The 27923-nt window shown below is 42.8% G+C and overlaps 1 protein-coding gene across 1 annotated transcript in view; it reads left to right on the forward strand.

Annotated features, from left to right (window-relative positions):
- CDH13 (cadherin 13) overlaps positions 1 to 27923 on the forward strand; it is a 958432-nt gene that overhangs the window by 491900 nt on the left and 438609 nt on the right. Inside the window, exon 5 of the mRNA XM_012743295.2 lies at positions 3729 to 3881. Within this exon, the coding sequence (XP_012598749.2) occupies positions 3729 to 3881 (153 nt within the window). The remainder of the gene's footprint in view (positions 1 to 3728; positions 3882 to 27923) is intronic.

Consider the following 27923-nt stretch of genomic DNA (forward strand, 5'->3'; position numbering starts at 1 on the left):
TCATGTAAAAACACCAACAACAACGAAAGGACTACAGGGTTGGCTGCTGAAGTTGTAGAGTAGCATCTGGACAATTTTTAGGAGTTTAACATAGTGTAATAAAAGTCTCCTGGAAACCCACTTAATTTGCATGGAATATTTTTTTGATGGGTGGCTAAGGACACCCCTAGGGTTATAGCCATTGCATAGCTGCTACCTCCCAGCTCAGCGAAGTTGGAGTGTGTTGGGGTCCCTCTGGAAACCCAACCAGGGACCAAGAATCCAGAGAGGTGGTGAATGATTCAGGCGACTCGAGCTTCCTCCTGAATCTAAATTGAGCCAAGACACCCAGTTTCTTCCTGAAAAGCAACCCTACACTCTCACACTTTCCTCTCGAAGGTTCCTCCAAGCCCTGGGGTGCCTTTGATACATGAAGAGATGTTGGTCTAGCACCTCTGAGAAAATACCTACTCTCCTTTACTGAGATCCTAGAAACAGGTTTTTAGAAGAGTTCCTGTTAGTGTTATATGTTTAAAATAGGTTTAGAAAGAAGGGAGCAAACAGATGCAGCCTATATTTAGCAGAAGGCTCCAAACAGTAGTGGTAGACACCAGCCTCAGTCACCCTGAAGAGGGATGGTACTGAAATCTGTCCAAGGCAGTTGTCCTCAAACTCAGGTGTGCTTGAGAGTCACCTAAAGGAGTTATTGAAGCTCAAGTTGCCAGGCCTCACCCCCTGCATTTCTGATTCAGGAGGCTGGGGTGAAGGCTGGAAATTTGCATTTCTAAGGAGTTCCCAGGGGTACAGACACTCTTCCAGGGAAGCACCTCTGGAGATCAATTGTTCCAGAGAGAATGAGGCCCCTCAATTCCTGGTGCTCCTGCTTGCACAAGGCTCATCCTTCTGGGATGTGCCTTCTGAGGACCAGGAAGCAGGTTCAACAAATATATCAAAAGATACACCCTTAAGAACACAAAAACAGAGAGAGGGAGACAGAGAGAAATACATAGAGACTGTGCAGTGCAAAGCAGAGGCCCTCACGACGGGGACTTGCTCTCCTTCCCTGGGGAATAAATCATTTGAATCCAGCAGCAAGTGCTAATTTGACAGGGTCCTCTCTCAAATACCCCAAGACCCTGCTTCCATAAGTTCAAGTGGCTCAAGCTCTGTGAGATAGCAAGAAGAAATGACCCAGATCCAACCTTGGTAGCAGAAGGGAAAAGTCATCCTCAGGGAATTTCTGAGTCCAGAATCCAACTTTTTGTGCTGGGCACCAGGTAGAGAAATGAGATAGTAGAGATATTTGCTCCAAAGGGCACACCCCCAATGGTGCTGCTTCCAGAAAGTCTGGGTGCTACGTTCCCAACTTTTTTGGGAGCAGGGAAGGTTTAAGAAGGGGGAACAAAGAGCACAGAAGGCTTTTCCTGGCAGGTCCTCACCAGGGGCGCCTGTGTCTGGCAGACAGATGGGGTCAGATGTCCGTTCCTGGGAAGCACAGTTTCTCCATAGCTCTTGTAGGATTCCCATGTTCACTTCCCATTAGAATGTGTTCTAGGTCAACAGGGCCTCTTGGGGAGGACCTGCCTATGGCAGGTGTGCCTAGGAGAACAGGAGAATCCACATTTGGGTGGAGGTGGGAAGGCAGTGGGGACCGCGATAACCATGGCAGCAACAGAGAAGAGCCGTGTGCACCCAGGGCCCCTTCCCACCCAGGGAGTCTGCTTCCAGAGCACTTCTCTTCAGGCAAGTTTGCAAGTTTTGTTTTTAAAAAGGAAATCAGTTCCTTCAGAAATGGACTTTTTCTTACACAATGGCTAAGATGCTCTTTATGCCTGCAGGCATCAGCCTTACCCATTAACAACGGTATGATTCTGCTGTCGTTATTACTATTAGCACTGCAATTGTTAGCTGTGATTGAGCCCCTTCTCTCTGCCAGGAACTGCACTGTGTGTTCACTATCTCATAAAATCCTCAGTAACCGTGGGAAATAAGTAGTGGTACCCAATTTTAATTATGAGGCAAGAGCTCAAGAGGCAAAGGACCATGTTCAAAGTCACACAGCTGATCACTGGCAGAGCTGGGATTGTGACATGTGAATGTCTGAACAGTGATATTCTTCACCAAGCAGATACTGGTGTCTGCCGCTGCTGTGTGCCAGGCACTGGGACCCCACAGGGGACCCAGTAAGCTGCGGCTCTTGACTTCATGGGGCTTCCAAGCTGGGGGAAAGAGGTCAGGAGAGAATGTTAGTTGGATTAAACCAAGTCAAGCAGTGATTAAAAATTCATATCACATACCTTATTTTTAATCTTCCTTTATATCCAATTTTCTGTTAATCTTAAAAATGCAAACATAGGTAATTGGTGTTTTATCAAAACATTCAATGTATTTTAATAAAGAATATTTTTTAATCAGAAAAAAAGCCTGTATTGCCATATGGAACTATGCCTTGCTGGGCTGCCATTGCTCCTGCCAAGTGAACCTTATCGTAAAGTTCATGCTGCCTTAGGCATGACTGCCACCTAGTGTCAAACATCGGAATTGCAGGCTTGGTGGCTGTAGAAATGGCTTCTGGGGGATGCTGATGTTGAGTGTGTTTCAATAGATGTCTGCTCATTTGTAAGTTGGTTGCAGCTGGATCTGTATCCAGATTTCTTTTATCTGTATATCCTGAATATCTATTGTGTTTATGACCTTTAAATTGTTTTGCTATAATCAAATTAACCTTTGAAGGTTCTGATGATAAAGTGACCTTACATGTAGATGAATATCTGAGGATAAATTCTAGAACCACTTATGCAAATAACAGTTCTCTCTTTAGTTGCAACTTTCAAATGCCATCAAAAGACCTCCCATAATTTGACACCTAACTATAATACTTCTCAGTCTATCCTCTATATAAACCATGCTAATGACTCACCATTTCTGGAATTTTCTAGGCTCTCCCTCTCCTGCCTGCTGCCTTTGATTGTGTTGTTCCCTCTACCTGGAACTATGCTCCTCCACTTTACCTTCTGAATTTATTCTTCAAATGTCAAATCAAGGCTGACTATCTGTAGAAAAATTCCTTAAATAAAATTCAGAAATGACAGCGTTATATTGCAGTATCTCCAGAGAAATGGAGATCTTTATCTCTTTATCTCTTCAACAGCTTTGACCATGGCCATCTTGCTTAATCTCTCTGTGCCTCACTGTTTTCATCCATTAAATGGGAATAATGTCCCTTGCCCCCAGCATTGTTTGAGGTTTAAGAATACATATATATTTTTGTTTTCTCAGCACTATGCTTTGTACCTTATTGACTCTATGGGGAAGGTGGCACTTTTGATGACTGGATACATACAAATATCTAGAACATCCCTCAATGATTGCCCAGTATAGGATTGTTGAATAAATTGTTTCCATTGTCTACTTGGTCTTGCTTGCAGAGAAAGTAAAACAGACTTCTATTTCCTATATTAAAAATAATATAAATGCCCAATTTGAAGTCATTGCCCTCCTTGGTCCATCACTACATGTCACCTGAGTGCTGGGAAGCTTCCCCAGCCGACAGCTGCTAAGATTTGGATGTCAGGATAAAACGTATTAAACAGTGATTCTATTTTTGGCAATGCTGCTTTAGTCAAATCTTTGCAGGCACCTTTGTGTTGTCACCCGTGATTAGTAGATTGGTCACTGAGTTATGTTTTTAATGTGCTTTCTCTATGTTTTCCAGGCAGTTTTAAATGTCACTCTGTTTCTCTGACCAGGTAGTCGATAGTGACAGACCAGAAGGGTCCAAGTTCCGGCTCACTGGAAAGGGAGTGGATCAAGAGCCTAAAGGAATTTTCAGAATCAATGAGAACACGGGTAGCGTCTCGGTGACACGGTCCTTGGATAGAGAAATGATCGCTACTTATCAAGTAAGTGCCCCTTACCTCCTACCCTGCGTGTATTTCAAAGATTATTTTCTTCCCACTGAGCTCATTATTTCTGCGCCTAACAAACCCAGGGCTGTATGGCTTTAGGGTGTTTCTGTGGGAGCTGAAGTGGAGTTGCACCCCAACAGGGTCACAGTGGGGGTCGCTGCCTCATCATTGGAGCCCCCAGGCCTTCATCAGACTTTGGTTACTGGACACCAAGAAGGGAGACCCTGGGGGCATCTCAGAGGAGGTCAGAACCTCCTCTGTGATGCCTTCAGGGTCAACGTTGGCTTTCCAGAGATAGCTTGATGATCTGGAGTTGTAAAAGGTATAAAACCTTGCACCAGATAATTGTATACTTTTAGAAATCTATTCTAAGGAAATAGGGAGGAATTTAGCTCAATTTTTGTACAATCATGCTATAGCAGGACATAGTCCTTAAAATGGAGACAATTGTTAGATGTTCAGCAATAGAGGAGTGTTTAAATTATGGCACATTTTGCAAGGCAGTTTTCTATAGCCATTAAAATTCTTTTGAAGAAGTTTTAGTTATATCAGAAGGATTGAAAGAATAGAAACAGAACACACAAATACATACGGTATCCTTGTTACAGATTATTTGCACACGTGTTATGTATGTGTTTAAGAAAAATGATAGAAAAACAAAGTGTTAATGGTTGTGCTTGGGAGTTATTGTTTTCTTTGGTTTTCTTACTCAACTACATTGCTGTGCATTTCTAGAGAGGAGAAGGTACGATAAGGACATTGGAAGCATAAAGTACTAGACAGACAAATGTTGTGTGGTAGCAGGATGGTAGGGGGCGGAGTCCCCACCTCTGGCGGATCCCATGCTGAGCAGTGTGCTCAAGGGTCCTGGTCCTGGGAGGATGAGGGTGCCTTCCAGACTTCCCCCTTGGACACCTTGCTAAAGGCTTTTCTGAGCATCTGTCTACAGGGGCATCACCTGTCAGTGAGCACTGAAGAGGGAGCTGTGGGTCCTCTCAGCATATACCCAAGGGAGAATCTGGTGGTTGTAGAAACTGATCGTAGGCACCCTCAGAAATTTCCAGTCCCGGTCAGCCTTGAATGCAACCAGAGGTGACCTGGCAGCTATGAGTGTCCAGCCACTGTAGGAAAAACCAGGAGCAGACCACGAGTAGGTGCCCTCTTCTCTCTTCATGCCTGTCTTGGGAGTATCCTTTAAGTTTCAAACACAAGGAACTAAGGAAGAATACAATAAATTTCATAATTTCATAGCATAGTGATTAAGAGCTCTGAGAGTCAGAAAAATGCCATTCAAGTCTCAGCGCTGCTGCTTACTGAGCTGTGTGATCTTGGGCAACTCTCTTACACTCCCTGATCTCATGGTCCTTGTGCATATAGCATAGCTAGTACTAGCACCTCTAAGGATCATAGATGATGAAATTACTAGCCAATTAGCTAGTACAAGAGAGCTGGGTCTGTAGCTTGGAGCTTCTCATACTTTTTCTAACATGCGGTCATATAATAGCAAAGTAGTAAAAACATAGATTCTATGTGCAGCCAGATTGGCTGTCCTCAAATCATGGCTACCATATACTAGCTGTGGAAGCTTGGCAGGGTATCTGACTCAACCTCCTAACCTAGAAAATAAAATAATAATAATAATGACATTATAGGATTTCATGAGGATTAAATGAATTATACATGTCAAGAATTTAAAGCATGCTGGAAACATATTAAGGACTGTATAATCTTACCATACGAGTGAGAGAGATTAATCATGTTAAAGTCAACAAAAGGCAAATAAAAACTCAAAGGACTCTGAGATGGGCCCAACCTGCTCATCTCACACGTGAACTTTCCTTGAATGATCTTGAGATTTGTGATAGTTACATAATCTACTACCTAGTACATCGACTGTTTGATCAATTCATTCATCATTCTGCACATGTTCTGTAGGGTGAGGACGCTCTCCAAGGTGGGGGGAATACAGTAGAAACAGGACACACCAGGTTCCCAGCTTTCTCGTATCTTGCATTTTAGTGCCTAGGCTTTGTTTCAGAATAAACTGATTTAAATTCCTCATTACTGTGTGTAGGTGACATGCCAGGATGCCGTGCCTTGTTGGTAGTATAGCCCCGTTTACTCCTGGCACAGGGCCACGTGTGCCCATTGGAAAGGCTGCTGGTAGTTGGTGGGGAAGCAGTTTCTTACTCAAGTACCAGGATGGCAATGGCCAAACTGGGCCCTATCCCCTGAGTAACTCCTCATGTGCCTCATGAGGGTCAGTTTCTAACGCCACTTCCCTCCATGCCTCCTCGTGCCTTTTCAGTTCTGCCATTACCTGGTTTTCTCCAAACCCTTGCTGACAAAGGTCCGTGATCACTCTGCCCTTGTTTCTCCTATTGATGGACTCAGTGAGAACTAGGTTGCTGTCTTGTTGATACACTTTGGGCACATGAATGTTGCAATCCCAGTCTATTTCAAGCACCTATTTAGAAATGACTTACTGTCTGGTAGTACAGTTAAGTCCATTGTATTCATGGCAGTCAGTACTGTTGGTAGCAAACCTGCTTCTTCAAAGAGCAGAATCCTAGGTCTCCAAATCTCCACATTTTAGCTTCTACTCTTATAAGTTTAAAAAGCTGAGTGTGTGGGTGAATGTCTAGCTATCATAATTGCTCCAATGTTGTTGTTTATTTTAACATTAAATGCTATTCGCATGCAAGTGCATGCTAATGTGTTAAACGTTTCCCAAACCCAACAGGAAAGCGCTTTGATCTACGCCTCAGGGATTTGTGTGATAAGAAATAAACTGGGATACATTTGTTCTTGGGCCCCTGAGTATGTATCATCATTGAAGCTCCTGTTTATTGAACACTACATGGCAGATATTGTGCTAAACACTTTGTATACATTCTCTTATTTAATCCATTTCACATAAGAGACTTAAGAAGTAGGTGTTAACACCATTTTACAGATAAGCAAATAACTGTTAAACAACTTTTTGCAGGGTCTCACAGCTGGTGTGTATTGGATTTGGGATCCATATCCAGCTCCAAAGCCCTGAATTTTCAGTCACTAAGAAACACTTCTTCCTATTTTACCTTCGTCTCTATTTTGATACATAATCTGTAAATTTCTTAGCCCCTTTCCTAGGAACTCTTCTTCCTGGGCCTGGGAAGGGGGTTTGCTTGGCCAGATGATCTATTACCTGTTAAATACCCTCTCTTCCCACAACCCATGGCCACCTTGCTGCACCTCCCTGCCCCAGCCCCCAAAAGGACTTCCCATGCTTCTGACCTGAAGTGGCACCTGGCAAAATAATTTATCTCTTGAAGTATTAGAAGCTGACATATTAATGCAAAGCCTCCTGAAATATTACTCATTATTATGCATTTTGCCAGCATTTGAGTGATTTGTGAACTCTTCATTGGAATAAAGTACTGTAAATGATTCATGAATGACCAAGTTTATGAAATTCTATAAAAATATTAGCAGGAGGTAATGATTCCCTCACACTGTGAGTATGATCTGCTGGCTGCAAGTTTGTCAATCGGGATGACAGCAGTGGAGTGGAAGACAGAGTCTGTTAGGCAGGTTGTGGGGGGCAGATGAGGGATTTGGGCTGTGCTCTTCCGAGGGTGTTAGGCAGGACCATGGTGGTGGACAGAGGTCATGGACAGGAGACCTTCACCCTGATCGTTTGTCCAGTGGGATCTCAGAGATGGGGGGAGAAGAGGAACACTTGGAAAGAGAGTGAGGACTAACAGTTATTGAGCACCAGTTAAATGTCCAAGAACTCCCTACATCCCTGCCATGCACAAGCCAATGAAAATGGCTTATTATCTTGTTTCACGGATGAGTTAGCTGAGGGCCAAAAGGGCCTCCTAGGTGTATTGCTGTTATCAATGTCAATGTCAACATTTCTTGAACATTTACAATGCACCAAGTCTCTGTGCTAATTATTATACTTAAATGAGTATCTCATTTAATCTTTATAAAGATGAGCTTGATACTGTTATCATGCTCAATTACAGAACAGGTTACTGGAACCACCCATGTTCTTGGCCACAGGGCAGAGGCAAGACCTCAGTGACTCCTTCTAAATAGTTGTTCACATTTTCTACTATGTGACTTGCTCTCCTTCAAGCCAATTTCTTGGTCAAGTTTTGACTTTGTGGCTAAGAGTGTTGCCATAAAATTGAAACAAAACTTGTAGTCAGAAGATATCTTTGCTCATATGTTTCCTTTCACTAATGTGGCTCTGCCCCAATCCCAACCCATCTGTAGCTCCAAGACAATTTGGCAGAAAATACATTAAAGTGAAAAATGCTGCTGTCATGTGGAAATTGGTGCATCATAATGTTAGTGATCATAAGACAATTGGAAGATGTAGATTTACCCAGATTAGAGAGTCATTTAGGTGATTAACCTGTTTACAATAATGTCTGTGTTGTACATAGATAATGCACATATTACCTCAATGGGATTTACTATGCTTGACAAGATTTGCACCTGGAATGCTCCCCTGCCCTCAATGGTAGATAGATAAGCTACATAATAGTCCAGCCCCCCACATGGCTATCTTTCTTGGTCAGAATTCTTGGTGGAAGAAAAATCAACAAAGTTCATTCCAACTAATTTACAAAGAAATGGATTGAAGAGTACAGGTTGAATTGCTAAAAGGGCCAAGTAACCTGGCAGACATGGCCAGAGAAGGTGGCACTGCAGGAAATACCCAGCCATATATTAATATGGTACTATTCTAGTGCAAGGTTTCTCAACATCAGCACTATTAACATTTTGGGCTGAGCAGTTCCTTTCTATGGGGGCCATCCTGTGCACTGTAGGATAAAGCCATGCCTCTACATGAACCCATGGCCTCTACACACTCAATGCCAACAACACCCCAAACTTGATGATCAGAAATGTCTCCAGATATTGCCAGTTGTCCTATGGTGAGAAAAAGTTTTCCCATTTGAGAATGGGACATTCCTCTACTGTTAAAGAGAAATGTCTTAGTCCATTTTGTGCTGCTATAAGAGAATATCTGAGCCTGGGTAATTTATAAAGTACAGAAATTTATTGGCTCTCATTCCTAGAGGCTGGGAAATCCAACATCAAGACACTGGACGGTTCTGTGTCTGGTGAAGGCCATTTTCATCTTCTGAGCCAGTGCCTTGCATGATGCATCCTCCAAAGTGGAGGAAGGCTGAATCCTCACATGAGAGTAGATGGAAGGGCCAAGAAAGAGTCCTCACTCTCGAAAACCTTTTTACTAAGACATTAAGCCCACCCATGAGGGTGGAGCACTCATGGCCTAATCACCTCTTAAAGGCCTGCTTCCCAATACCATTACCTTGACAATTAAATTCAACATGAGTTTTGGAGGGGACAAGCATTCAGACCAGAACAAGGAGCCACTATTGCTCAGGCCTTTTCCTGCCACTTTGCTCTGATGCTCAGAACTGGAGGTAGCAGGTCTGATTTGGCTGCCCAGAAGAGCCAGGTGACTCTGCCACATGCTTTCCAGAACTTCTGGTTTGCAGAGCACAGCTGCTGCCTGGCACCTCTGACTTTCATCAAGTCTCCTGCTGGCATGTCTGTGGGAAGGGCCTGGATCATATGCAGGGTTCTAGCTGCAAGAGAGCTGGGGCAATGTGGTTTTTAGTTTCCCAGGCTCTCCAATACAGGAAAGTCAGCTAGCCAAGAGATCGGGGTGGCTGCTGTCACCTACAACATCAGCCATGTCATGAGTACAACTTTATTCCAAGTGAGAGGCAGTCAGTGAGAAGCATGGTTATCCAGGGGCAGGTAACCTATTCACACTTGGGAAAGTGTGGTTTCAAACGTATGATCTTAACGTCTCTCATCATTATGGTGCTATCAATCAAGAACACACACATAGCCGAGGAAAAAGCCCTGTGCTGGAGGAAACAAAGGAGTGGGGTTAAAAGCCTGCACTTTGGAGTCAAACATGCTGAGGTTACAATCTTGACTCCACTATCAGATCAACCATATGAAATTGCCATTTTTATAGGTGAAAAAAGGGTGAATATCAGCAGTTTCATGGTTTGTACTAAGATGGTGTCACTTTGGCAAGTTATTTCAGTCTCTGTTTTCTCATTTTTAGAATGAGTAAGATTACAGCATCATCTCCTAGCAGTGTCAGAGTTAGTAAGTGAGATGTTGGTAAGTGGGAATCGCTCAGCCCAATCACTTTGTAAGTGTTCTGGAATTGGGAGCCTTCCTGCCACCTGTCAGTCTTGAGGTTTAAGCTCCCTGCAGGTAAAATGACGGTGGAAGCAGTTGGGAGGCATCCAGCTGGCACTTAAATAGTTGGATGCCAGCAACACTCTGCAGAAGGGAATTGCCTAATTGGGCAGTTTTCACAATGTGACCAACCCCCAGACGAACAGCATCACCTGAGAACTTAATAGAAATAAAAATTCTCAGACCCCTTCCCAGACCTGCTGGATCAGAAACTCTTGGGGTAGATCGTGCATTGCGGGTTTTAACAAGCCTTCTGAGTGAATCTGAGACTTGCTGACATTTGACAAGGACAGGTCTGATCGCTAAGGCGCCTGAGTAGTACATCACTACAGCTGAACTCATTCATTAACTTGCCTTGATGAAGGTGACCTTTGAACCAATTTCATTACAGTCCTGCAGGGGAATCTGTTTTGCCTTAAATGTGCTTATTTTCCCAAGTGCTCTTCTATGCCGTTGGACAGCCCTCTACATCCAATACAAACTCCTCCAAACTGCCTTGATTTTGCTTCATGAATGGCTCCTGAGAGCCAAGCAGATGTGTCCCAGGTGTCTATCTTTCACCGGCCTAGACTCTGGAGGACTCTTAGATGCCGTGTTACTCATGACAGTTTGCTCCTCAGAAACCACCCTTTCAGACCAGAGATGAAGATGTCTTCCGAAGATTAGAGCTGGGACAAGCTGAGACAATTCCTGATAGGAGGAAGTTGGCCGTGGGGTCAGCAGAACCAGCTTTTCTGCCTTATTACAGCTGCGACCTTGAACAAGGCATTTGAGGTGCTTGAGCTTTGCTGCACAGGAATTACCTGGGGGGCTTGTAAAACCCGATGCACAAGCAAGCTGCACTCCAAGCCAATTAAATCCGAATATCCTGGAGTGTGACCAAGCATCAGTAAGTTTACAAAACTCTCCAGGTGTTTCCACTGTGAAGCCAAGTTTGAGAACCATGAGTTAATACAACTCATCTATACCCAGTTTATTCATAATTAGGAACTGGGATGATAATGCCGGCCAGGAAGGTTCGTGTGAATATCAAATGAGATAACGTAGGCGTTTCTCACACATAATAGAAAATCAAAGATCTTATTTCCCCTCAAAGTACTGCTTAACTCTGAGCAAATATCTGAAGCGAACTACTTTCTAATGCCTTTTTTGACACAAGCATTTAAAAATAGGAACGAAGAGAAACAGAATTTGATAAACAAATGAACGGTTGCCTTCTGACTGCGTTGGAGAAAACTACTGGGTCGCACCCCCAGCCCCCGCGGCACCTCCACCTGCCTCTTTCCGGCTCAGCTCCTCAGATTCCCAAGCGCTTCATTTTGCAACCTGGCCTTATCTGCCAGGTGCAGCCGCTGAAACGGAGGCATGAAGAGGTTAAACGCCATTGCCGAGGCAGCCACATGCCTGGATTAGACTGCCGAGTTGCTTCTGACTGATTATTTATTTGGTCCACTAAGCAAAGCCGCTTCCTCACTCAGGGCTATGGAAGCATATTTTTCTGAACTTCATTAGCACAAACTCCTCGGAAGAGGTTCAACTTGAATCTTGGCAGGAGGGAGAAGCCCACCTTCCTTAGTTCTCTCTCCTCCACCTCCAGGCTGGGCCTTGCAGTCGAGGCGCCTGATCCAATTTGGGACTTAGCACACATTCGTGGAATGAGTAAATGGTGTGATGGCCAAATTTTCTTTTTTGCTTTAGTTGTCTAACCACAACCAAGTCTACTCCATCACAGATGCTGCTTCAAATGGCGTGCTGGCAATTTTTTTTCAAGGTTTTGAAACATTATCATACATCAGAACTGGAAGAAGCTTTAGACACATTTTATCTAACTCACTGAGTTTATAAATAAGAACAAGTTAAATCATTGGACAGCTGCTCAGGCTCCCTCCCAATACTCAAGATATTTCCTATTATTTATCCCTTGATAACAAGCATTGTGGCCAACCCCTCTGGGACCAGACCCTGCAGATGCAGACACGGCATCCAATCTAGCTCCCACCATGCACTATTCATCTATTTGCCATAATATGGAAAAAGATGCATGAAGATGATTTTCTTTTTTGGTAAAAATGAGCAGGGGAAGGAAGGAGTTTGTTAAGGGCATGGACTAGGAAGAGTAATGAACTAAAGAGAAGATAGAGATAGATCGTCCTCATACTATGGCACTTTGAAGTGGGTTTGAGATCCTTGGGTTTGAGGGTAGAAACTGATCGAAGTTATATTTTATGAGATACTCTGTAGGATTGAAGGTGAGGGCCAGAAGCTAATTAAACTGATCACAAAAGAGTGAGTAAGAATCTCAGTTTAAGCAGTATGGCTGTGCAACCAGGTGACAAAGGATTACACAGTTGGAAAGAGACCCCCTATTGTCTCCTTTTCCCCCATACACACAGACACCTGCAGCAGTGTGGCCATGGGAAGCATGGATTGTTAGGGGTGGATCACCATGGTGATGTTCCCTCCAGTGGCTCTGATAAGGAAGTAGCAGCAGTTGGCATGAGGTAAGGAAGCTGACTTTGATGGGAGGCCCTTGTGAAGCCAGCCTTGGTCTTCCAGGAAATACCTGGGAAATAATGTCATGATGGGGACTGAGTTCCCCTTGACTACTTCAGAAGCCTGGGTCCCTATGATTGGGGAGAAATGCAAATATGACCCATGTGTCAATGGAAAACAACCCAAACTCTGTAAAATCATTTAAAGAGGTTTATTCTGAACCAAGTATATGTGACCATGGCTCAAAGAACCACGCTCAAGAAGCCTTGAACAAGTGGTCTCACAGTTGTTGGGTTATAGTTGGTTTTATACATTTCAGAAAGATAGGAATTATATGTAAAGTCATAAATCAATCCGTGGAAGGTGTACATTGGTTTGGCACAACAAGGGAGAACATCTCAAAGTAGGTCGTTACAAGTTATAGGTGAGTTTAAAGATTCTTTGATTTGTAATTGGTTAAAGAAATAAAGCTCTGTCTAAATCCTGGAATGTTTTAAGGTAAGGAAGTCTATTAATCGGAGACAAGCTACCTGAGGTATATACCCAGACTCAACTGATCTGTTGAGTAAATTGATGACCTGCAGTTGTGATTTAAACCTGTAGATAGTCTCAGGCCTGTTAATGAGCTACAAAGGATATCTCCAAGAAGGGAGAGGGGCATGCCAAGGGAAGTCTGACCTCCTTCCCATGGCCAGCAACTCAACTTATGGTATTTCTGGGGTCCCCTTGGCCAAAAGGGTGTCCATTTAGTCAGCTAGGAACTCAAGATTTTATTTTAGTTCTCATGTTGTCATCCAATGCTGGGGAGCCCACCAGCCTCAGGTTACCCACCTCGATCTGGCCCACCTGTTGCTTAATGCTTAATTGGAGCAGACACGCGACTGCTACAGATTTGAAATGGGGAGAATCTGTGAGCAAAACTCCAGGGTGACAAGGAGCACCTGGCAGAGATACTCTTTTGCCAGCTGCATCTTCTCTCCCAGCGAAGAGAAGTGGAGGAAGATGGAGCAGCAGGTGTCAAGCGGGACAGTTCAGACCACAGAGGATGCATCCACGTGAGGCAGGGATTCAGATCAACCTGAGGATGGATTTATGCAGCAGACGCTGATGGATGCCCAGCGTGTGCTAGCCACCGTTTCCAGGTGCTGGGGATATAGCAGTGGATGGCCAACAAACCCTGCTTCGTGGAAGTCCGTCAACAAAAATGTATTAGTGTGCATATATCACATCGGGGGGCAGTAGGCGCTGAGAATAAGCATGTAGCAGATTACAGGCACAGAGAGTGGTGCAAGGGGCTGCTTGGTCCAGGAAGGCCTCCCTGGGAGATGACATTGGGGGGTGGGGCTAAAGCAAAGTCTCCTAAGGGCAGGAACCAGGAACACTGTCCCTATGTGTCAGGGACTCTCGGCAGCAGGGGTTGTCAATCAGACATGATTGTGTTTCCTCGGGGACATGTGGAAATGTCTGCAGACATTTTTGGTTGTCACACTGGGGGATGCTGCTGAACATCTGCCATGCACAGGACGGTCCCACCTGTCCACAGTGCCCTGCTCTGCAGGCACCCAACGTAGGGGCTGCCCCCCTAGAGGGTCTGAAACAGTTTATCATTTGTTCTCTCAGTATTCATTAGACTTAAATAGTCAAGATTGTGTTCGCCTCTGGGGTGCCATAAGAGACACCATCCCTGTCCTTTTAAAGTTCACAGTGTACCTGGGGCTAGACAGGCAGTGATACTGGTAAGGGGACAAGAATGGCCCTCCAGAGGACAAGAGGTCAAAGCAAGTACTCAAGAATGAGGAGTGACCCAGGTGACAGGGAGGTGGACAGGGCAGGAACGGTGCTCAGAGGAGAAGGGACAGAAGAAAGAGCTTATGGCATCTCCAGAGAAGAGCAGCTCATGACAGCTAGAGGCTGGGGTTGTGGAGGGTGCAGGTGGGAAGGAATGCACTTAGACATAATAGCCCTGTGGTGATGGTGCCAGATGTTGGAGGATTTGGGGCTAAAAAGCGACATGATCAGATTTGGGTTTTACATGGGCTGATCCAGTTGCCGTGCGGAGGATGAGCGGCAGGCAGCGACTCCTGTCTCTGGGTCTATGAAGCCAGAGTGACACACATCAGATAAAGGCCATTTTCACCCAGGAAGACCTGGCAGGCAAATGGGGTTAATTCAAACTCAGAGTGGAGATATTAAATATACTTTGGGATGCAAACAGGAGCAGGAATGGGGTGGGCAGGCCATGCCAGGCTTTGCAGGGCAGGGAGCTTGGATTTTATTCTAAGAAAGAAAGCCTCAGCCTTGGTGGAGGGTTTTCAGCAAGGGACCGACATCCAATTTGCATTTCAGGAAGATAAGATATATTTTGAGCAAGTCAACAATAACATTCAAATTTTCATGAAATAGAAATTAATTCAAAAATGCATTCATTTGTTGAAAACCCACTACCTACCAGGCACTGGGGAAAAGAGATAAAAGATAAAACCTTGCCTTCCCTGGAGCTCAGCCTTTACATTTCCTACTAGACATAGTAAACCAGAAAACCTTTCTTTATGTCTAAATCCACGTGGGGAGGGGTGGGGGTTATTTTCTGCTTTGCCTGGTCCTCGCCATTTAGTCTGGCTCAATCTCCGGGCCAAGTAAATATTCTCTTTTAAAATTTCAAATTTCAGTTCTTTTTCTTCTACAGGGGTTTATCAGTGAGCTATCTCAAAATTATTTATTAAACACAGTTGGTCAGAGCTGCTAGCTGTTGATTCGTTTGATTGATATCTGATTTAAGATCTTTATTATCGAGAAGGCTTATCATTCCTCACAGTGAGGCGTCTGTACCAGCGAGGCGTCCGTATTTCCATATTATTTTTTCTTTCTTCTGAAGGGGTGGATATTTGCATCAGGGATCCTATTATGCACAGTCCACTTTTTCGGGTGTCGTGTTGGAAAGACTATACGCTCACTGTGAAGGACCTGCTTGTAGTCAGCAACTCAAATGGGTGCTCTGTCCTCATTCCTGCGAACAAGGCCACATGGAGCCTGGTTCATGCACCAGACCAGGCGCGCTGGGGCTACAACAGAGGGAAAGCAAACTGGAGAGTCCTGTCCTCATTAAATGATTCATGGGACTGGGGTGACGATTTTTGACAGTTAAGGTGCTGAGAGGACAGCCCTGTGCTCTTTTGAAGCTGACCGTGCCCTCCTTCAGCTGGTCCCTAATGCCTGGGGGATAGCACGATGAAAGAAGGTAGACCCGAAGCAGGGGTCTTGGCCAGCTGATCTTTGAGGCTCAGAAAACTGGGTGACGGACATGTCACGATCACGATCGTTTGTGAATGCATTTTCTATTCCTTTTGAGTTTTTAATGTAGGGCCTAAGCATGAACTCTACTGAAATCACATTAGTCCCTCTTCAGTGTTTATTTCCTCCTGTTAATGTGAGGCTCTGGTAATTAGCGAGGCTGTTTCAGCCCCCAAAAACAAGGGCCAAAGTGTACGTGCTAACTCATAGAACCAGGCGCCGGAGGCCTGCGTGAAGTGGCTCGCTCCTTGCTCACGCAGCCTGCAAGTCAGCGTGGAAGAAGTTCCGTGTCGTCTTGTGTGTCCAAACTGACTGCCACCCCCACCCCGACCCAAATTCTGAGAAACATCAGGTAATATGGTTCCAGCAGAACTTGCCAATGCTCATTTTTTATTTTGTAGAGTTTTTTTTTTTTTTCCTAATTGCAGAAGACAAATTCTGTTTTCTTATTCCTGAGGGAAAACTAATTCCAGCAAAGGCCATTTGTCTTTGGTACCTTAAGATCTAGATAATTTACTGCAAGTTTATTTTTATTGAAAATTATGTAGATATTATTCAGAAACACAATTTCCAACTATACGGCACACTTAAGCAGATTATATTTTAAGTGTTAATACATATACTGAGGATATATGCTGGAATGTGCATTTCCCGAAGATACTTTTTCTTTTTTTATGACTCACTGCTTTTGAGATCCTCAAACTTGTGTGCTATGAAGTGCTAAAGGATTAAGATATTTTCAAATGGATATTGTGTTATAAGTTATGATTTGTTACCGTTTGACTGCAATTCAAACTCATGACGCTTTATATAGCTCATATGATTAATTCAGAAATAATTTGCATTTCAATGCATTTAAGATATTTAACTTGTGATTGCAAATGTGCCTATTTTAAGCCTGGCAGAAGCATTCCAATCTCTAAAGAGTGTGGACACTCTCCTCCTCCTCCCTAATTGTGTGGACCTGAAAAGGATTTAGATAATAATATGAAATCGCTTTTCCAAAGTATTTCTGACAACTTGAGAACTGAGAGATGTCCCCAGACCTACAGAAGCACACGGGAGTTCTGTGCTCCCCTAGGAACATGTGAGAAACATTGAAAACTACCATTGCTTCTTTAAAATCTGCAATGCACATTTATACGGTAAGGACATTTTGAAGACCTATAGTCGAGAAACCTGTATAAGCCAACATTTTACATACTTTTAAGAAAGCTTGAAGGTCTGACTCCTCGGGTGGGGCAAAGGGAATGTACGAAACCTAAACATTGGTACCCCTGTAATATGCTGAAATAAAAAAACATTGAAAGAAAGCAAATCTGTTAAAAAAATATTACCCTATAAGAAGTATTAACCATTATAGAAATCACACTTGGGATAATGTAGGTGAGAAAAAATTTAATTAGTGAAACCAGAGAGAAATGGTTTGCCAGGAGATGCCTTCCTGAGATGCTGTGTGGCTCTTCCAGAAAGATAGTTCTGGAAACAGATTCTGGCTTGACTGTCTCCATTAACATAGTGGGACACTAACAATACTTCCTGTTGTTTTAGAAAATCAAGGGGTGAGGGGAAGGACAACAACTGATGAATGGATAAATACACGGCGGATCTGTACAGTGGAATATTATGCATCCATGAAAAGGAATGCAGTGCTGATACATACCACAGCATGGATAAACCATTGGTGACATTATGCTAAGCAAAAGAGGCCAGATACAAAAGGTCACAGAACGTGTGGGCCTATTTATATGGAATGTGTGGAATAGGTAAAGCCACAGAAACACAAGTAGCTGAGTGGCTGGTAGCAGGGGCGGTTACTAGGGAGTGAATGCTTAGTAGGTCTGCAGTTTCTCTTGGGGTGGTAGAAATGTTTTGAAACTAGATAGAGGGGTTGATTGTACAAGATTGTGAGTACACTAAATGCCGCTTTAAAATGGTTCATATTATGTGAATTTCACCTCAATTTGAAAATCATGGACCATGACAAGAGGGGATGGGGGCCAGAGTGACAGGGCAGGAAAGCCCACGTGTGAGGACCAGAGGGCAGAGGGGGTGGGGCAGATGCAGGAGGGATGTTCTGCCGCGTTCTCCACAGCAGCATGGCGACACGTACATGTGTGAAAACAATCGGAGGGAATTACAGCCCAAAGAAGTGTCCGTAACCAGAGGGGGCACCGAGCAGAGAGCTGAGCGTACACCCACACCATGGGGACCCACGTTTGTGAAGTCACCGTAAACTAACGAGCTTACCTTTCAGGGTGCCTTACCTGTCATGTAAAGGATTGCAATTGCAGGGCTGAATTTGTAACTTATTTATTTAAATAGCTTCACTTGGCCGGTGGCTTTTTCACTGGAAAGTACAAGTCTCCAGTATCAGGAGTGAAAACTGTCTTTAGCATCATGTTTTAATATTAACTTTGCCTCTCACTAGCCACATAATTTGGGGCCAGTTGTTTAACCTGTAAGCTTTTGTTTCCTCATCTGTAGAAGGGGAGAAATGAGAGGATCTGCTTCCTAGAGCTATTATCAAGATAAAATGAGATATCACATGCTATTTGCACAGAACTGGACAACTAATAAAGTGCTCAATAAACACTATTTTTATTTCTTGATAGTGACAATCCAGCTATGCTTTACACATGGTGCTTTGAAGAAATGAGACCCAGAGAGGTAAAGTGACTATGCTCAGGGTCATATAACCAGAGGCAGGGGAGTGGGAGTTTAATCCTAGGTGTTCCAATGACAAAGTCCATTTGCTGCGGCTTTGTTCTGTGTCTTCCCCGTGGAATCCTGGTTACCAAATTAATCTCTACCTGGAGAATTAGACTCGGACTGAGGAACAAATCTCGTTTTCCCTTAAGATGGTCCATTAAGTAGGAACTGTTTAGGTGTTTGTTGAAATCCTGGCAAAACACATGATTGTGTGGGTGGGATTCTATCTCCTTAGAGGTTTCTTGCCTAGGCTGGTTCTAGGTAGGTTCTAGGCTGGACTTGTAGGGGAGATCCTGGTCTCTGTTATCTCAGGCACCTGAAGGTTCTAAATCTTTCAGACAAACCATTCATTCAACCAGTCTCTGTGTTTCATGGCATTGAGCTTTCCTTTTTGAATGCTTTCTTTTTCATTCTATATAAAGTTGCCTGCAAGTCATGGAGAACTTGGTCTGGCATAAACTGAGGCATGACAGTCTTCTCTCTTTCTATCTTCAATCGGGAGGGACTGTTCTCCTCACCTCTGGGCTAACAGCAGAGGTTGGGCTTGGGTTGAATGCTTTATCTTGAGAAATGGGTCGGGCATTGCAATGTGCCTTCCGTGACTCAATTGCATCCAGCGTCTCAATTGCATTCTTGGGGAATGTTTAAGAAGCTAAGACTCAGTGTGAGCCTAGAGGGTGGTGCTTCACTTCCCACTCTAAATACAGCCCCTGTCTCGCCACACTTGCTGTTTAACAGCCCTGCCATGTCATTCTTAAGAGAAATAAAGTGAGGTTTCATTAACGGGAGAGATCAGCAGTAGTTCAGTTGTAAGTTATCACTGCAGAGGGAGAGCAGCAGGTTTAGCTCCTCAAGTTGGAAATAAAAAAGATGAATGGGAGAAGGAAATGAAGTTAGTGATCTACCGCCTGGGCACTTTGTCACAGATGCGAGAGGGGAGAAGGGAAAGCCCTTTCTAAACACAGATTATGTACCAAAAGCAATTAATAACTTTTTAATCTCCCAGAAGGGTCACTTGTCATGGTGAGAGTCACATGGCTCTCTTCAACACTGTGACTCCAAGAAGGTCTTACTTTGCTACCCACCAAGCCTGGGGCATCACGCTGGCTATTCTCTGTGGCTGCGTTTAACTGAAAACCTTTCTCCAAGATTCTGAGGTTCGTAGCATGCCAAGGAGACAGACAGGCATGACCTCATTCCAGTCCATCTACTTCTTTTGAGCTCTTTTCTTCTGGGAGTGAAATTGTCTTTTTCACCTGCCCCATTCTCCTTTAGTCATTCATTAATTCAACTAATACCTATTTATCTCCTAGTACTTGCAAGCACTATTGAGGGTACTAGGACAGAGTTACTGCCCTCAGGGAAGTTCTAGAAGGAGAGCTGGCAGCTGCTGAGAAATGCCCCTGAGTAAAATTAATCAGGACCAAGAGCATGAGGAATACAGGGGTGAGTGATTTCCTACAGGGCTGGCCTCTCTGAAGAGGAGATATCTAAACAGCGTACTGATGAAAGAGAAAGTTGTGAGTTATACAGATATCTGCAGGGAAAGAGAGCCACACAGGTGGGTGGTGGCCAGCAAGGTGGCTGAGGGTCCTAACTCCTGAACTCAGCTGATCCTCCAGATCTTCCCATCTCAGTCTCCTGAGTAACTGGTGAGACATGCACCATCACACCCAGCTTCTTAACCATTTTTAACACATTAACTACCATGTGAGTTGTATTTAACTCAGGCTAGTTTTGAACCCGGGGCCTTGTGAAGCATATGTAACTCACATGTCTTCACCTTGGGAGCCAGGAGAACTATTTTTTAAGTTGCATATAACTCATGCACAGAAAAACAATAAAAAAATTTTTTTTAAATTTCATTAAATTAGAGAAGATCGTTTTGGTTTTCAAAGTTTTTACTCTATTTTCATAACAAAACACCGTGGTCTAAAGAAAAAAAATTTCCTAGTGTAGCAGTCAGTGTGTGAAGTGCATAGTTCAGTAGTGTTAAGTACATTCACTTTGTTGTGTAGCAGATTTCCAGAACTTCTTCACCTTGCAAAACTGAAACTCTATACCCATTAGACACTAATTATTCCTCTCTTCTCCCCTAAATCTTGGCAACCCAACCACCTTCTTACTTTCTGGTTCTGTTAATTTGCATTAGATAATTTATACAAGTAGAATCACACAGTATTTGTCCTTTTGTGACTGGCTTGTTTGGCTTAGTATATTGACCCTGAGGTTCATCCATGTTTTCACATATGATAGGATATCCTTCTTTTTAAGACTGAATAATATTCCATTGTATGTAGATACCACATTTTCTTTATTCATTTATTGACAGACATTTGAGTTGCTCCCACCTCTTGGCTATATGAATTACAGTTCAGTAAACATGGGTGTGCAAACATCTCTTTGAGATCCTACTGTAAATTCTTTCAGATGTATGACCAGAAGTGGGATTGCTGGATCATGTTGTAATGCTCTTTTTCACTTTTTGAGGAACCTCCATACTGTTTTCCCTAGTGGCTACACCATTTTACATTCCCACCAACAGTATGTTAGGGTTCTACTTTCTCCACATCTTGTCAACACTTATTATTTTCTCTTCCTTTGATAGTGGACATTCTAATGAGTATGTGAGGTAAGATTTCATTATGGTTTTGATATGCATTTCTTTTATTATTAGTGATGTTCAGCATCTTTTCATATCTTCATTGGCCATTTGTATTCCTTCCTTGGAGAATTGTCTATTCATATTCTTTGCCCATTTTTAAATTAGGTTGTTTATTTTTTGTTGTTGTTGTTGAATCATAGAAGTTCTTTATATATTCTGAACATTAATGTCTTATCATATACATGATTCACAAATATTTTCTCCCATTTATTAGGTTGCCTTTTCCCTCTGATGATTGTTTCCTTTGATAGATGCTTTACAAGTTTGATATAGTCCCATTTGCCTATTTTTGCTTTCATTGCCTGTGTTTTTGGTGTCATATCTAAGAAATCAGTATACAATCCAATGTCTTGAAACTTATTCATTATGTTTTCTTCTAGTAGTTTTATAGTTTTAGGTCTTACATGTAGGTCTTTAATCCATTTTGAGTTAATTTTTGTATATAGTATAAGGTAAGGGTCCAACTTCATTTTTTTGCATGTAGATACCTGGTTTCCCCAACACAATTTATTGAAGAGATTATCCTTTTCCCATTGTGCAGACTTGGCACCCATGTTGCAAATCCTTTGGCTATATATGTAAGGATTTATTTCTAGGCTCTCTATTCTGTTTCATTAATCTAGACATCTGTCTTTATGTCAGTATGTACAGTTTTGATTACTGTTGCTTCATAGTATGTTTTTAAATCAGATAGTGTCAGAACTTCAGATAGTGTCAGGACAAGGAAATTTTTGTCTTAGATCCAATAAAAGGGACAGATTGCCATTTACTGAGGTGAAGGTGACTGGGAGAAACAGGGCCCAGAAGAATGTCAGGAGTTGTCCTGTGCTACATGGAGAAGCCATTAGAAAAATGGATCAGTCATCTTCCAATGCTAAAACATTTTCCCCCAAATCATCTGAGTCGCAGCCAATATAATCTTAAGCCAGGGTTTTCTGAATCAGGTGTTTGGAGAGGATAGAATGGCTCAGTCAGAATGAGCTGAGCTTGTAGGTTCATGTAGAAGCCTGTGCAGAGCAAGCCCACCACCACTAGTCAGGAGATTCCTCGCAGCCTCAGGTCAGTAGAAGAGAAGATCCCCAGAGAATAGACAGAATTCTCTGTCTCAGGGACAATGGCAATACTTGGGAGCATTCCCAGAAAGTGATTGTTTTAGAGCGGTGGTCCCCAACATTTTAAACACTGGGGACCAGTTGTCTTCATAGGATTAAGCTTGAGGTCATCGTAGAATGCATTTATTGTCCAAACCTAGAGTACCTTGGGGAGTGAAAAGGACTATATTAATATTTAGGCCAGGATTACAGGTGTGGTCTTGTCTTGTCCTGAGCAAACTGGAAAATGAGGTTATTATGTTATACTTATGATCAGTTAGTATATGAGATCTTAGCCTCAGTGAAAGTGAGATTTTATTGGAATAAGCAACCTATTGAACAGCACTTTATCCGGCCGGCTTAAGTTGAATTTTTTTTTTTCTTTGAAAGAGTAACATCACTATTATAAGCATGTTCTTCTTCATTACCTATGAAGTCCTCTCCCACATGGGTTTACCAGTTTTGTAGGAAACACTTTCGTGGAACCATGTAATTCATATCTCTAGAAATGGAGAATTCTAAAGTCCATCCTCACTTCAGCCTCCAAAATTAGAAACAAACGTGTGTATCAAGCTTTCTGCTTGCTGAAGCTATATTGACCACTCTTTTTTTCTGCATCTGTTTGTTACTGCAGAGCTTTCTGTCTGCGTTTTCATCTACAACTCTGTCTTTATTGATAGTGTTTATTTTAGATTTGTGAGCTCCGAGAGGGCTGAGGCTGCATGCTTTAAATGGGCTTTACCGTATTGGCACAGCACTATGTAAATAAAGGCTTTATAATTCATTCAACAAACATCCAGCAAGTGGTTACTATGTGTGAAGCAGCGTGGATAGCACATGGCAGATATTCAAGAGTGTGGCCAAGAGGGTTCCTATTTGCCCAGAATGATATTATTTGCAGTAAGAATGGTGGAGTAACAGTATTAATGACTGCTTATTATAGATCCCATCTTATCTGCCAGACCATGTGCTCAGTGTTTGACATACATTCTCTCAATAAAGCTAGGCTCTTGGGTAGTGTTTCTCTAAGTACCTCCTTGGAACATTCATTCTGGCAAACTGTTGGTGAATGTCACATGTATTAATGGTCCCCAAGCCACCTTCAGATTTGGTGATTTGCTAGGAAGCCTCGTGGACTTAGCATATAGTTGTATTCATTGCTAAGATTTAATCTGTGGAAGGAATCCAGCAAAATCAGCACAGGAAAAAGCACATGGGCAATGTCCAGGCGAAACCAGGTGCAAGCTTCTAGGGTACCCTCTCAGTGGAGTCACTCAGGACACACTTAGTTCCCCTAGCAACAAGTTGTGACAACAAATGTAAAATGCAGCCTACAAGGGAAGCTCAGTAGAGTCTTAGTGCCCAGAGTTTTTGTTTGTGGCTGGTTACATAGGCACCCTCTGCTTAATATGTACCGAAAATCCTGACTCCCAGAAGGAGAGCAGGTGTTCAGCATAAACCACATTTATTGGCACAGTGTAGGCACAGTGAGACACTTAGAGTATAGTAGAAACCCTCCCCAAATCCAAGTTCTCAGATGCCAGCAAAGAGCCAAGCCAACCTTGCAAGCTGGCTTTCCAGGGACAGCTGTCTCATGTTTGCCATATTAGTTTTTTCTGCATGCTATGCAAAAACAAATTTTTTTTCCATAATCAAATAATTTTAAAATACCTGTATTGACTAAAATTAAACTGACTTCTTTACCTCTGGACTCTAAGTGCCCAGGCTTATTTAACCAGGCATACTCCCTGCAACACCCAATGGAACATCTCAGGAGACTTTTTGGCTTTGCAGGAAAGAACTCTAAGAAGAAGTTTTGGTAGGGGAATGACATCTGTTCTGTTCAACTTAACTGCTGGGAAAATCCATAGCTGAAAAGAACAATTTTAAAATTTATGAATTATCTTTTCTTTTACATGTCAGAGTTGACAGATAATTGTTGCATTTAAGTGATGTGTTAAACTTAAATAAATGTAATGCCTTAAATAAAGAAGTGCTGAAGCTGAACTGGCCTCCTTTGGAATATAAAAACCTGAAAAAATCTATCTGGACGTAGAATTAATAGATGTGGTCTTTACATACCTATAATCAAGTGGTTACCTGTTAAGTAAATAATTAGCTTTTTCATTTGAAATGTAAATTCGAATTGTTTCTCCATGCAGGGGATATTAACCAATGTTAAAGCTTAAGCTTTGAGATATAATTTAAATTTATTTTCAGCATATTAAAAACCTAATCAATTTCTTTTTTCTTGTGTCACCAGGAAGTTTTATGTCCCAACCAGAATTAGTTATTATTTATTGTTAAAATCAAGACTTTAGAATAGGTTTTTGTTTAGTTATGCATTTGGACTAGAATTTTCTCCATTCTCCAGATGCATTAGTTTTAGAATCACTGATGCAAACATGAAGCTGTTTTCCAATAACATTTCCAAGAGGGGAGCTTTAAAAATTCATCTGTGGGAAATTCTATGTGAAAACTTGAAAGAGACATAGTATTTTTCTGTTAGTAAATTATCATTTCCCCATTTAGAGGGGTATATGATTGTATGATTATTTTCTTTTCTTACCACTCCTTCCACCTGCATTTGCAAACATCACATTTCTAAGCTGAACACCATTAGCAGCCTCATTTTGATTTTCTGCTTTGCTGATTTCTGTACTCCCTGAGATTCTGTAACCTCTGAATCCTACCTTTGGCCTGGCATTCTTCCTTATCTCTGTCCTTCCCTTGGTTCATTCATCTCTGTTTTATTCTCCTAGAATATAGTATAATTTTTAGAAACAATCACCAGTTCCTATTGGTTTGAGCTATGAAATAGTTCAGCCTTAGTTCTATTTTTGGCACCATTTTCTTAGTTCTGATTAACTTTGGATTCACCTGAACAGGTAAAACTACTCTTTGGCTTTGAGATACCTGTATTTACTTTTCTGCAATGTTGCTGCCAGAGGCTTAACACCGGATCTGATCACTGCCTTGCTGAATCCATCAGTGTTTCTCCACTGACTTCAGGATGAGTCCACATGGGACTTTGCCATCTGTTACCTTCTTCCATTCTCCTTCCCTTCTGCTCCTGCCATGCTGAACTGCTCATCGTTTCCCTGACGCACCTCTCTGCCTCACTGCCTTTGCACATCCATCTCTAATGGGGAACTTGGCTGGCTTCAGCATCCTGGGTAGATGGACGATGGACCAGGAAGGATATCTGATTAGATGTTGAGGTGGTTGGTGGTGAGAATGGACGTAGGGATGTTTGAGTCAAGTATGTAGCTCTGGACGGGGGAGAAATATGGATTTTAGGTATCAGTGATCATTTTCATCTATGCCATTCCAGAAAGTAGGAAGAACCAGTTCACAGATACAGTTTTGAGCAAAGGAGAGACAAGTCTTTAGCAGGTCATTTAATTTAAGCCCACTAGAAGGAGACATGTGGGGTAAGTGTAGGAGACAGAGGCTGTGGATACATGTTCTGCTCCAGGCATAATTTATTATACTTAGAAGCTTGGGGAGAATAAGCTTCCAGAAGGGAACCTCAGTGGCTGAGCTGTGAAGAGCTGGAAATGTGAGAAACAGATTAATGGCTTTGTAGTGCTTCCATATAGCTCATATCCCACTCTTGGGTCCTAATCCAGTTACTCTTCTCTTCTTTCTGCTACACTCTTTTTTTTTTTTTTTTAATACCTAGTAAGATTGGCATCTGCTACACTCTTAACATCCTGAGAATGAAGCTCACACAGTCATCATTTTTATTAAAAAAAAAAAAAAAAAAACAAAACTGGGCAGTGTCTGACACACTGAAAGACTTGCTAAACAGATATGTGATTCAGAATTGGATGTTGCTCGCCCCACACACTAAATCATCTCTAAATACTTGGATTATTATTTATTTTCTACTGTAATACTTTTGGATTTTTCATGAAACCTGGAAAATGAGAAAATGAGGAAAATGAGAAGTTATTATTTATATAATTTTTAACTATTTTGTTTATTTTAATTTATTTTAGACAGAGTCTTATCCTGTGTAGAGTGTAGTGGCATCATCATAGTTCACTGCAGCCTCAAACTCCTGGGCTTACATTATCCTCCTGCCTCGGGATCCTGAGTAGCTGGGACTACAGGAGAGTGCCACCACACCCACCTAATTTTTCTATTTTTAACAGAGACAAAGTCTCACTGTTGCTCCTCAGGCTGGTCTCAAACTCCTGACCTCAAGCAATCCTCCTGCCTCGGCCTCCCAGAGTACTAGGATTACAGGCATGAGCCACCATGCCAAGCCTATTTGGTTTATTTTAAATTTATTCATAGATACAGGAATTGGCTTTCACCATTCCAGGGTCCATCCCAGCTATAATTCTAAATCCTTTCAATGGGCAAACCAAATAATACTTTAATAATATTGGACCCAGAAACCAAGAGAGCTTCAGTGTATCCCCTGAATATCAGCCAGTGAGTCACAGCAAATAATAAAACACATTTCCAAAGGACAGATAATTCTTCAATGAGAGTGCTGTTCTTTAAATGTCACCCATGTGCTCGGGTCTTTCCTTTTGCTCTGTCTCTCCAGGCCCCATCTATGAAGTCCGGGAAACACCAAGCTAGTTGACTAGAGAGAGTAGGAAGGGGAGAGTGAGAACATGAGAACATAAGGTGAAGGCAACTTGGGAGGAGCATGTTGATAGTTTTTGATTTCTGAGGGTCGCTCCTGAACAGTGGGGTGCTAACGATGTCAGAGGCAGGGGACTTGAACACTGTAGAGCCCACTGGTTGGCCCCACTCATAGCCCAAAATGTTCCCACCAGCCATGACAAGGGGAGAGAGCTACGGGGAAAGGGCATAAAGAAGAGGTCGGTGAGGGAGGCAACAGTTTGTGTGTGTGTGTGTGTGTGTGTGTGTGTGTGTGTGTGTGTGTGTGTGTGTGTTTGCACATGGGTAAGAAGAAGGAACAAAAGCAGGGGAGAAATAAAAGCCCTAAACTCCATGGCCATGTTCTTCACGAGTGGGTGTATCTGCTGCCATTTGCCACCTTCACTATGCTCTTGGGTGCTTATTAGAGGCTTCACCTACATCAGCAGCCCCAAATCACCAATAGGAGGTACTGTCATGTGCAGTATAATTATTATTACAGGAATGATAACTTAGAATGAAAGTAGGGCTCAAGGGCAGGCATCCCCAAACTACAGCCCGCAGGCCACATGTGGCCAGCCAAGGACATTTATCCAGCTTGCCAGGTGTTTTTGCCACCACTGCCTGTCCTGCTTAGCAGCCGACTCGTCCCGGGCCCACAGTGCGCATGTGTGGAACGTGTGCCGCACTCTCCAGAGGCCCTCCAGCGGTCTGAGGGACAGTGAACTGCCCCCTCTCCCTGTTTAAAAAGTTTGAGGACCCCTGCTCAAGGGTCTTCAGCAGGTTGGTAGATCAAGAACGTTTGTACAATGTGGTGAATCTCTTCTCTCTTGGTTTCTGGGACACTACCTTTCCAGGTTCCCTTTCTGCCTCTCGGAATACTTTTCCCCCAAAAGCACTCATGAACTC

The sequence above is a fragment of the Microcebus murinus genome, chromosome 20 (genome assembly GCF_040939455.1).
Source record: "Microcebus murinus isolate Inina chromosome 20, M.murinus_Inina_mat1.0, whole genome shotgun sequence".
NCBI classification, from domain to species: Eukaryota; Metazoa; Chordata; class Mammalia; order Primates; family Cheirogaleidae; genus Microcebus; species Microcebus murinus.